Source organism: Lactuca sativa, chromosome 4, assembly GCF_002870075.4.
Source record: "Lactuca sativa cultivar Salinas chromosome 4, Lsat_Salinas_v11, whole genome shotgun sequence".
Classification (NCBI taxonomy): domain Eukaryota; kingdom Viridiplantae; phylum Streptophyta; class Magnoliopsida; order Asterales; family Asteraceae; genus Lactuca; species Lactuca sativa.
The window spans coordinates 5921436-5934084 of record NC_056626.2 but is presented as its reverse complement, the minus strand read 5'-3'; the positions used below and the strand labels follow the sequence as shown (position 1 = coordinate 5934084).

At 33.2% G+C, this 12649-nt stretch overlaps 1 protein-coding gene across 1 annotated transcript; it reads left to right on the top strand.

Annotated features, from left to right (window-relative positions):
* The first annotated feature begins 8725 nt into the window (after positions 1-8725).
* Positions 8726-12103, top strand: LOC128133358 (uncharacterized). Its single transcript, XM_052770753.1, has 4 exons — positions 8726-9116; positions 9591-10360; positions 10407-10682; positions 11297-12103. Exons 1-4 carry the CDS (start codon positions 8726-8728, stop codon positions 12101-12103), a joined length of 2244 nt encoding a protein of 747 aa, XP_052626713.1.
* Positions 12104-12649: the final 546 nt, after the last annotated feature.

The window sequence follows — 12649 nt, the reverse complement described above, 5'->3', positions numbered from 1 at the left end:
TAAATGAAAACTTTTTTGGTATACTTTTATAAAAATTAGGTGTTTGCAATTTATTTTACTAAAGTTTTTCACTTTACAACTTTAATAAAGACGTTAAGTGTTAAGTCCCTATTTCAAAATCTATCATATGAAAGCTCGGATAGAATTTGATTTTTTATTTTATTAGCTAAAACTATTCTTATTTTTACTTTTTCAAATAATATAATATATTTTTTATTTTTTTATACCCACAGATATATTAATAGGCTAAGATCAAAAGATGCTAGAAGTCTAAAAAACAATCACATTCAAGAAGGAAAGCAGAAGGAAAATGGACATCTAAGATTACATCTAAACCTCAAAAAAAGAAAAAACAGAAACAGGCCAATGTTTACTAAGTAACTACTCCATGTCTTGATCGCCGGTTATCCAAATGGATATGTGTTCCAATCAGTCCATTTGATTGCCAAGTTAGAACTAGTGTTGTTCATTATTTGGATAAAACGAATTGTCCAATTGGACAATTTGGATTGGACTATTTGGTTCGGATATTCGGATTTTTGGATTGGTTTTCAACAAAACCGAATTATTATTTTGGATTTCGGATTGGTTTTGGATTATAAAATAAGAACCGAATAGTCTAAAAAACCGAATAAACATTTATTATTTATTTATTTATAATATATACCTATAGTTATTTATTAATTTGTAATTTATTTTTTCAAATATGTTCAAAACGTTTAACCCGATAAAAAAACATTAATATACATTTTCTTTCAAAAGTTTTCAATCTATAAAATATTTAACTATAATATTTCTTCTTAGTAATTGTTTATAAATTTCAAATCACAACTAAATAATTTGTTTTCGCTTCTTGTATAAAGCTAGATAATATTATAATTATATGTCGTTTTAAAATGTTTCGGTTTTTGAAAACCGAATTATAAAAACCGATCCAATTGAATTGTAATTGGATTGGATCGGATCGGATTTGAATTTAGTTTGGACTATTCGGATCCATGTTTTGAAAACCGAAATTAATTTGGATTCACTTGATTGGATTATATCAAATCGATCCATCCAAACGAACACCTGTAGTTAGAACTCCAGTGTTTTATCCATAGGTAGAACATGGATTAAATATTACCCGCCACCGTATTTGAAGCCTTTATGGATTCTCTTATTTTTCAAAAGTAATTTATCTTTTCAGAAATATCATTTATTAGAATAACATTTGAATTTAGAGCGACACACATGCTTAATATTAATTTCATAATGAATGCAGGATTTCATTATTTATTTATTTATTAACTCAGCCCTTATTTGAAGCTTTTATTGTGGTAGTTGTTAACTGTAAATATGTACTCATTAATCATCAAATATTCAAATATCGAAGTTTATGCAATTTTAATTAATTCAGATTATATTTTATTTTCTACATATTAAATGGGTAACATTTATACCCGAGGGTATGATCATATTTCATTTTTTAGTTTTTAAATAATATGTCAGTTTTTCATTCACTCTCATTTCACCCACCAAAAAACAGAAAATTGTCATCTTTTTTTTTACCTTTATTTTGTAAAAATATTATATTCATTTTGTAGAGAATAAATATTATATTCATTTTGTAAAGAATTAAAAACTATGAACTTTGATATATTTTTTTTATAATTTTTCAGTATATATATATATATATATATATATATATATATATATATATATATATATATATATATATAATTTAATAAATATTAAAAAAAATGGAAAGAAACTAACCAATCATACGAGAAGAGAAAGAACATGATAGCCTCCCCTCACCCTTTTCCCACACCCTAAACCGCACCCACGTATTATGTTTTGGGGTACGGTTCATGCTCCTGCACCATCTTCCTGCTCCATACCCTTTTGTCTTAGAATTAATTAAGACTCAAACGGGATCAATGTTGAATGTCATCCAATTTGTTTATTTTTCAGTAATTTAAATTTGTTCAATCTTGTAGATATTTTTTATAAATAGCATCATTTTCATAATAAAATTGATTCAAGTACGAATACATCAAACACAATTAGATTATTTGGACAGGGCAAAGAAAAAAAGTCACTCAAAGCTTTCTAGAAAAAGGCGTAGGGCATTTTGTCTCTTGTGGGGTTAAGAGTAGTTCATGCAGCACATTGTTTTTTGGACATAGTTGATGCAATCGCAAACACTAGTGAAAATGACACATTTAGCCCTCTTCTTATTTAGTGAAAGTGACTAACATAGTCAACTAGGGGTGTTTTTGTCATTTGGCATGGGGTCCGAATCGGTATGATGATGAATCAATCGGAGCCAAAAACAATCCGCAGTTTATTAGGCTAGAGGGAATGATAACACTCCTAACACCTTGCCACATTACTTTTTTGAATGTCATGTCATCTTTTTTTCTTAGCATCTAATTATAATCATTTTATAAAGAGTGATAACACTCCTAGCATTTTATTTATTTATCTTTTTTGATTTTTTTTTTAAATTTCAAAAATAAGATTGAAACTTTGAATTTCAAACGGCGCCCTCATTTTCCAAATATCATATCCAACCGATAAACATGGCCTAAAATGTGATTTTTTTTCTTTATGATTTATTGGTTTTAAAAAAATCCTATATTAAACATCCATCTAAATAAACTAGCATTAAAAAGTGTTGGTGTTACAAACGAGACCTTGTGGATGAGAACGACATTTTTTGGAGAGTCCAGAGGAGCTTGAAAGGAAAATTTGTGCTTTCTTTTTGTTTCTCTTTCGTTTATTTCTCATAACTTAAAGCGTCTAATGCCTGTTTTTTCTCAAATCTTCAGTGGAAAAAGATGAGAAACAACAAGAAATCAAAAAATTAAGGGGGTTGAAAAGCAAAAACAAGAAAAAATTAGAGAAATTAAGAGAGGAATCAGAGGAAGAAGGAGGGTTTTTTGCTTTTTCTGGTTGAAGAAGAAGAACGAGAAAGAACCTGAAAAAGAAATGTTTACTCAAACTCAACCGCAGAAGCAATCTAGGGAGCAACTTCAAACTGATGCAAGCTGGTCAAATTTCAGGGAGTTTGAGTTTCAGTGGGTTAATGTGGAAAAAGATGAAGAGTCTAAATCTGCTCTCTCAACTTTTAAGGGAAAGAGGAAGAAATAGAGAAGAAAAAATTAGAGGTTAAAGAAATAATTCAAGCTCGGTTGGGTCGTATTGAAGAAGAAACCAAATGCTTTGGACCAATCACCTTCTTCCCTTCCTTTCTCTCTAATCTCGCCAAAGCCTTAACGACTGGAGCATAGCGACCCCCTTAGCGAGCGCTAGGGGGCGGTGTTCTCCTTGTCTTAGCGAGTTTAGCGATAGACCTTAACACCCCCACTCCGTCAGCCATATGAATTGGTCTTTCTACAAAATTTCAAATGTATGTGTATCCGATGTGGGCCCCATTAAAATGGACAAAATGGTTGATACAATAAACCTTTCACAAAGGTAAAAACATCATATATATATATATATATATATATATATATATATATATATATATATATATATAGGGTTGTCACAATATGGGTACCTAAGCTTATATACCCTTAAGGGTATATTCACTTTTCCCATATATATATATATATATATATATATATATATATATATATATATATATATATATATATATATATATATATATATATATATATATATATATATATATATGGGAAAAGTGAATATACCCTTAAGGGTATATAAGCTTAGGTACTCATATTGTGACAACCCTATATTTTTTTCAAAAGCAGTGTAACGCTCAAAAGTCAAAAACAACGAAAACTATTTGGAATCAACTAAATTAACCTCAAAAATAAAGTGTTCAAGTATCTAAGTTGGGATGCATCAAATATTAGATACCGTGCCAAGGTTTCCAAAAACGTAAAGAACGTTCAAAATCGGGTTATATTGAAGAAATTATAATCAATCGTATATTTACGACATACCGTTAAAACGCTATTTAACGTAAAAAGTGAAATTTCAATAAAATGCATTTTAGCCTTAAGGATCTGAACAAAAGTTGTAGAGTTCGTTAAACTGTAAACATACATAAAAAGGTCACCCAAATTGGACCTCGTATGAAGAAGTTACGATTTTTCCTAAGTTTCGTAACAGTAGTAGAGGGCTAAAAACTCGAATTGAAGATCGAGTGTTTGTCAGCTATCGCCACCTAAACGAAAGTTGAAGATCTCCACAATAGGAGTAAAATGATAAAAAGACAAACGAAAACCAACGTCGAATAAAGAAACTATGGATTTTTAACGGACTTTAGCAGTCCCGGCCTATTAAAAATATATCATTAAAAATAAAGTCAAAACTAGCCGACGGAGTCTAAATGAAAGTTGTAGAGCATAATCTCACCTACGCGTGGATATAAAGAACGCGAAAAACGGAGCCCGTACGCGAAAGTTACGGAATTTAGAAGACGGGAGACTGGAGTACGCCCAGCGTAATCCCAGATTACGCCCAGCGTACTAGACCCAGAGTCGAGTACCATCGGCTGCAACTCTACGCTTAGCTAGACCGGAGTCGTAAGCCGTGACGCATTTTTACGCCCCGCGTACTCCGGTGGTACGCCCCGCGTACGCGATCCTCCAGCACTATAAATAGAGGGTTTGAGCTACGGGTTTTTGCACACTTTCTCAAACTCCCAGTCACCCTCTCGTACTTTCAAGCCCCAAAAGTTGTCTCGACGCCCTCGGTTTCTGCACCCGAGCCCCGACGAAAGATCTACGCTACCGAGACCCCCGAAGAGTCCGAAGGCACAACTTTCCGTAGTCGAAGTTCTGCTCAACTCTAGCCTCTCTCTCTTCAAACCAAACGAGTGAGTTCATACCCCTACCTTTCAATTCTTTTCATGTTTTAGGGGGGAAATACAAGTACATTACGAGTCAAAGTATCATTTTATAAACATAAATGTAATATCTATCTCATAGATATCGATACAAACATCTTATGTTAAAGGGCTATTATATCACCAAGTTATTTTTACTAAATGGAAACATACTTTCTGAGAAACTATAATGAGTATAGTTAGCATGTATAACATACATTTTTACATATACATCTTGAAAAAATGAAATACTTTCAAATGAAGTAAAGTATTTCTTATCGTAAATCTATTTATACCAAGCAATGTGAGATATTCAAACTTCAACATACTCTTATGTATGCATTTCACGTCCTGTATTATATACCATAATCTCTCGGAGGGAGAGCGTGATACCTATGTATAGATCTATACGGGATTGACAACCCCGCACCTAAACTATTAGCTATAGTTAGACCGGCAGGTCTGTGGTGACAAATGTCATAACACTACAACACCTGAAGAATGTTGTTACAGGCAGTCAGTGTCAATAGTATGGTTATAAAACTCACATAAAAGTATAAAAACAAGTTTGATTTACGAGATTCATATATGCATTCAGTTTTTCCACGTTATTTTTAGCACAAAATTTATCATTATTATTCAAGTATGAAACACACTAACGCAGTCCAATTCTGGGAACTTTTCAAACCATTTATAGAAAATATTGGATTTTCTGAAAACCTCGTTCATCGATTTACTACCAAAAGGGCATACTTTTCAATGCAAAACACTTATGAACTCACCAACTTAATTGTTGACATTTTTTTTCGAAACCACTTGTATTTCTCAGGGAATCAGTAATACAGGTAACTACCAGCTTTTGAAGAAGGAACGCTAAAGACGTTATTATTAAACATTTATATCATCATATTGTAATATTCTTTTGCTAATATGTATAACGCAACAATATACGTTTTCATTATATATATGATAGTTGTGTTACTTTCTTTACAATATTCAATTGTTGTGATACTACGTGAAGTCATCCACCCTCGAATGTTTCCGCCATTCTGGTTTGGGGGTGTGACACATACTAATTATACTACGTCGTTTTGTATCATATAATACATTGTAATTGTCCAATGTTCTTATAATTTAACTTCTAACTTGATTTACTTTCATGAAATTTATAAATTACACATTTATCTTCCTCTTACATAATTTTTATTTTCAAGTACAATATATATAGCCTAATAAATGTTCGGCAAATAGTGATATAAGAGAAAGATAATAGTGTGTTGAAAAATGTATTGTATGTGACCTTGTATGTGACCATCACTGAAATAAGACGAACTGTTTTTGTATTATCTAACAAATATTATCAGTTATTTAAGGTTGCATGAATGCGTGATCAAAACGGAAAATACGAAAACACGCGAATGATGAAAACACATATGTGTGACTAAACAACTTCATATATATATATATATATATATATATATATATATATATATATATATATATATATATGTGTGTGTGTGTGTGTGTTATATATGTATATATGTATTATATATATTTGCTATGTGTGGAAAAGTCAATAAGTTGAATAGTCTATAAGGAATGGTCAACAAAGTCAAGGAAATGAAAAGCCAAATGAAGACCCACGTTTTTTGCCTCCTACTCTACATCAACTTGCATGACCAGCCATACTCTATCACTTAAACTCAAGTACACTAGATGAAGATATTTGTTTCAATGTATATATGTATACGTGAGTTTGTGTGTGAGTGTGTGTGTGTTCATTTGTAATATTCTAACACTTCCTACAAACTACAAACACTCCCAAGAACATCACCAATCTTCATCTTCTTCAAGAACAAAGACAAATCCCTGGAGCTAAATGAAGAACACCAAGATCAAACAAGAAGCTAAGTGAAGAACACCAAGATCATCAACAATGAAATGAAGAACACCATCAACCATCTTCATCTTCTTCATTGAAACTAAAGGTTTTTCATCTTCACTATCTTTGTTCATCACACCATTTACCACCAAAAACCTCTCTTATATTAACCTCCTTCCAACCTCAAAATAATCTCCAAACACCCTCCAAATACCCTCCTTAAACCTCCTCCAAAAACCCTTTCAAATCACTACAACCATCACCACCTTGCTGTTTTTCGACATCAGAATCTTCAAGTCAAAAACGAAGAAAACTGGGTTCGTTACGAGCACAAAACGACTAGGGAGATTTTCACCATCAATTCTTCAGGACATTACCTACATCTAGAAATTTTCGTGGATGATTTTGACCACGGGAAACCCCAAAGAGACGCGAGAGAGAATTGACTATCTAGAGAGATTTCTGTTTTCGAGTTCAGAATCTTCATGTTAGAAAACAAAAAACCGAGCACAACACAGCCAAAATACTACTAGGGAGACTTTCACCATCAATTCTTCAGAACCTTAACTACATATATAAATTTTCGTGGATGATTTTAACCACGGGAAACCCCAAAGAGACGCGAGAGAGAATTGGCTATCCAGAGAGATTTACTCTGAAAATCTACATCCATCACCACCCAAAGCTCCTTCAACTTCACCATCTTCGTTGCCTTACACCACCAAAATTAAAACTTTATTCCACCTCCTAACACCCTCCAAATACCCACTCCAACCTCATCAAATCTCCTCAAACACCCTATACCCGTATACAAATACATGACTCGTGTACTTTGCACTGTTTTGTAAACAACCCATTTACATGAAAATGAACTTTTTACCGGATTGATCATTGAACAAATATCGACCAGTCGCTCCAAGAGTCCCAATATCGACCAGTCCATTCAAAGAACAAATATCGACCAGTCGTTCCATGAGTCCAGTTTAGTCAATTTATTGACGAACCTACTTGATATATATTTATATACTTATATACTTTATTATAGCTTTATGTCATTTAAATATAGTCATTTATATTATTTATAGCTTTATGTTATTTAAATACAGTCATTTATATTATTTATAGTTTTACGTCATTTAAATACAACCATTTATATTATTATAGCTTTCAGTCATTTATAGCTTTCATATTTATACTTATTCCGCAATTATTATTCTTTATATATATCTATATCTTATATCTTTAACTCATATATCTGTCACACAGTAACTGGTAACCGAGCCTTTTGTTGTGGTAATCAGATTTTTATATTTCCAACAATCGGTATCTGAGCTGATATAAAAGGAATAATATCCAACAATTGGTATCAGAGCTTGTGTGATTTACCTTGAAATTTTTGTCGAAAAACTTTTGGTTATAGTGTTTATAAACCTTCCATATGTTTTTCTTTAAAATTTTCATTTTAATATCACTTGTTCGAACTCCTTTGAAAAAAAATTCAAAAAAAAATGTCTTTGGCAAATTACTCCAACATGAACTCTGTGTCCATTGCAAATAGCTTAGGATCTGGTTCACGGGCACCCATACTTATTCCTGAAGAGTATAATTCGTGGGTTGGCCGTATGAATCTTCATCTTAACGCTATAAATGAAGATATCTGGAAGTGTGTAGAAGGAACATATGTTACTCCAGAAAATATGGCTACTTTTGCTACAAATCAAGCCACTCAAACCGATATCATAAGAAAGTTGGAACTCCAAGCCAAAAAGGAACTTGTGTCTGGAATACCTCATAGTATTCTAAGTCAAATGGATGACATTATGATGTTAACCGCAAATCAAATTTGGGAAAATTTGAAAAATCGTTTTTGTGGAAATAAAAGAATTATCGGAAACAAAAGAACATCTGTTTTGAATGAATTCGATAATTTCAAAATGCTTTCATCATAAACTATCCATGATACCCATGATAGGTTCAATTTGATTATGGTTAAAATGAACAATTTGGGTATTAAAAAGACACAACACGAGATAAATCTCAAGTTTTTAAACAATCTTTTCGAAAGCTGGAAAATGGTTAAACTCATTATTCAGGGAAATCCAGCTATTCATACCGAATCTTTGTACAATTTGTATGGAGAACTTCAATCGTATGAATCCTCGATTGACCCACCAACTACTGCAGCTTTTGGAGGACCACTTGCTCTTGTGTCCACAACTTCACAAAACCAAACACCTTTCATTGATCAAAACTTTAATCATTTTAATCATACTACATCTTTTCAAAACCAAACCTTCCAGTCTGATTCGAATGATGAAGCAGATTATCAACAACTGTGTGCTTTGGTTGCAAACACAAATCTCCAGAGATTTATCCCAAATCATGGTCAATCAAATTTTAGACCAAATTTTCAACCAAGACCATCTTTTGGAAAAAATAACTCAAGTTTTCAACCAAGACCATCTTTTGGACAAAATAACTCAAGTTTTCAACCAAGACCATCTTTTGGACAAAACAACTCAGGTTTTCAAACTAGACCTTACTTTGGACAAAATTCTCAAAGACCTTCCTTCCAAAATAACTCAAACCAAGGTTTTCAAAACCAGGGATTTCAAAACGATCCCAACTCAGGTCATAATCACAATCCAAACAACAGTTTTCAAAATCAAAACAGAGGTTTCCAAAATCAAGGTTACAACAATCAAAACAATGGTTTTCAAAACAACCAAAATTTTGGATTCCAACAAAACCATTCTCAACCTTCCCAACAAGCCCAAACTCAAGCACCTGAAAGACTTCCGATTAAGAGTCAAAAGGATGACAGTGATGAAGATGTGATCATTTGTCACAACTGCAAAGGAACAAATCACTATGCCAGAGAATGTCGAGCCAAAAACAAAACCAAAATCAAAGACTCAACATACTATGCTCAAAGAGCCGATGAATTGAAGAAACTGGAAAACCAAGAAAAGAAAAAAGCATTGATGGCAATCCATGAACCAATTGTAGAATACTGGCCAACATCTGATGACGAAGCGGATAATGAACAAGCACAATCAAACTTCTGCTTCGTAGCTGGTGTTGAAATACCTTCAAGAGCTCCAAACGTCATAGAACAGGTATGGTCTATGATCTCTGAACTTGGTTTTTCCAAAACAATTTTTGAGTCCCACATAACCAAAATTGAGACTAGTCTGGAAACCGATCTCAAAACATATCATGACATAATGGTCAATTATGATATTTGCAAGTTTGAGTTACAAACCGTGCAACTCAAATTTGGAGAATCAACAAGAACTAAAAGCAAATTGGAAAGAGACGTTGAAAGAAAATCAGAAGATTATAATCACGTCTTGGAACAATTAAATCAGTCCCTAATTCAAAAAAGGGATTTGGAACTAAAGAATCAGTCAATAATTTCTTCTGAAACAAAAGATGTTTTAGAAATGGAAATCCTTCAGTTGAAACAAGACTTTCAAGAATCAACTGATAAATACAATATTCTAAATGAAAAACTGACTGATTCTTTAAAACAAATCAATTCTCTTAAAACCGAGAATAAAAGACTGATATGGAATATGGATTCTATCAAAGTTGCTAGAAAACAAAGTGATGATATTTTCACAAAGGCAAACACCTTAGGAACTGGCAAAATTGATATGAATTATAGACCAGGAATTGGAAGAGAATCCTTTGAAATCTACTCTACCAGATCTTTTCACATCTGTTAATGAGGAAGATTCAGATGACGAAACAGTTATCAACTGTAGTCCAGATGATACTGCTTTCAGTGTTTCCAAAAAGTCTTTCAAAAGAGTTGTAAATTCTGAAACAAACTCTGCAAGTTCTTTAACTCACCAAATCAAACATACCGATGGAACCACTAAACTCAAAAACTTTTTGAATGGAGAAAATTCCTCTTATGAGGATGGTAGTACTTCTATACCAACTGTTTTTCCTACAATGACTTCATCAATTGTTGGAAAAACTAGTCTGGGACAAAAATACTCCAAGAAACAACAAACAAGGAAAAAATCCATTCAAGTCACCAAAACCCCACTTATCATGCCAAACATTTTTGAAAACCAACCAAAGAAACCAGTTAAACCCTACGTCATACCTCATAAACAGGTTTCCAAACAAAAACCAAAACCTTTTCAAAAACCTTTTGAAAACCGCTTTCAAGATATCACTTTTAATCATTCAAGGAACTTTCAAAACCATTACATCAGAAAGTTTCAAACCATCATCATCAAAAAGCTTTTCAAAACCGCCCATCACATCCCAGATATGAAGAAAAATTTTCAAACAAACCTTCACATCTAGGATATCTTTCACCAAATCACAAATCTTATCAACCCACAGGTTTTCAAAAACAAATCACATTTTGGGTAAAATTGATAGATCAAATCAAACCTCAACCATTCCATCATCATAAACCAAACCATTACAATAATGTGAAGTCAAATGATAAAAGAAATTCATCAAGCAAAGCACCCAAAATAACAACTGACAAACCAGGACCCATTCAGATTTGGGTACCTAAACTTTCTGTCTGATTGCAGGTACTTAATGCTGGAGAACCCAATGATGATACATGGTATATTGATAGTGGCTGCTCCAAGCATATGACAGGAAACCGGAACTACTTACGTGACTTCAAACCTATACAAACCAATCAAGATGTTACCTTCGGCAACAACATGAAAGCAAAAATCAAAGGTTATGGAAACATAACAAATGGTAATTTTACCATAAAGAAAGTTGCTTTCGTCGATGACCTGAAACACAACCTCATCAGTGTTTCTCAACTATGTGATAACAATCTTGAAGTTCTTTTCACCAAACAACGAAGCTTGATCATGGACACCAAAACCAAAGATGTTATAGTTGGTTCTGACCGTGCCGGAAATATGTATCCACTTGACATGGATCTTATCTATGGTAAACCCGATATATGTCTGCTATCTAAAGCCCCAGCAGATATTAGTTGGTTATGGCACCGTCGCCTTTCCCATCTAAACTTTGGGTACATCAAAAAATTAATCGGCGATGATCTTGTTCGAGGGCTACCACTTCTGAAGCTTGATAACGAAACTCTTTGTGCCGCATATGAAAAAGGAAAACTTTCCAAATACACTCACAAAAGCATCTCAGAATCTAGTGTATCCGAACCACTAGAGTTGTTGCACATAGACCTTTGTGGCCCTGCCAAAACCCAAACCATACAAGGGAAGAAGAACATTCTTGTTGTCGTTGATGGTTTCTCGCGCTTTACTTGGGTCTTTTTCTTAAGACTAAAATCAGAAGCACCTGAAGAGATGATCAACTTCATCAAACAAATCGAGCTGAAGCTGAAACGACCTGTTTGAAGAATCCGAAGTGATAATGGTTTAGAGTTCAAAAACAATACTCTAGATTCATTTCTCAAAGACAAAGGAATTGAACATAACTTCTCAGCCCCATACACTCCACAACAGAACGGTGTTGTTGAAAGAAGGAACCAAACTCTATGTGAAGTTGCAAGATCAATGCTTATCTTCGGTGATCTGCCACAATACTTCTGGGCAGAAGCAATAGCCACAGCTTGCTACACTCAAAATCGTTCCTTAATCCATAAACATCTTCATAAAACACCATATGAAGTCATTAACAACCGAAAACCAAACATCAAGTTTTTCCATATTTTTGGTTGTCGATGCTTCGTAAGGAACAATAAAGATCACCTTTCAAAATTTGAATCAAGGTCGGATGAAGGAATTTTCCTTGGTTACTCATTTTCTTTAGCTGCTTATAGAGTACTGAACAAACGTACCAGAGTAATTGAAGAAAGTACCGATGTTCATTTCGATGAATTTTATGTCAGGAAATTGGATCGTGAACATTTTGGTTCAAAAATGATTGAAAATATTTTTCAA

Coding starts and splice junctions, on each gene's coding strand:
- LOC128133358 (XM_052770753.1), top strand. CDS start 8,726: ATGAACAATTTGGGTATTAAAAAGACACAACACGAGATAAATCTCAAG. Junction 9,117..9,590: donor GAGATTTATCCCAAATCATG/GTCAATCAAATT, acceptor ACAACTGCAAAG/GAACAAATCACTATGCCAGA. Junction 10,683..11,296: donor GTAGTACTTCTATACCAACT/GTTTTTCCTACA, acceptor GTCTGATTGCAG/GTACTTAATGCTGGAGAACC.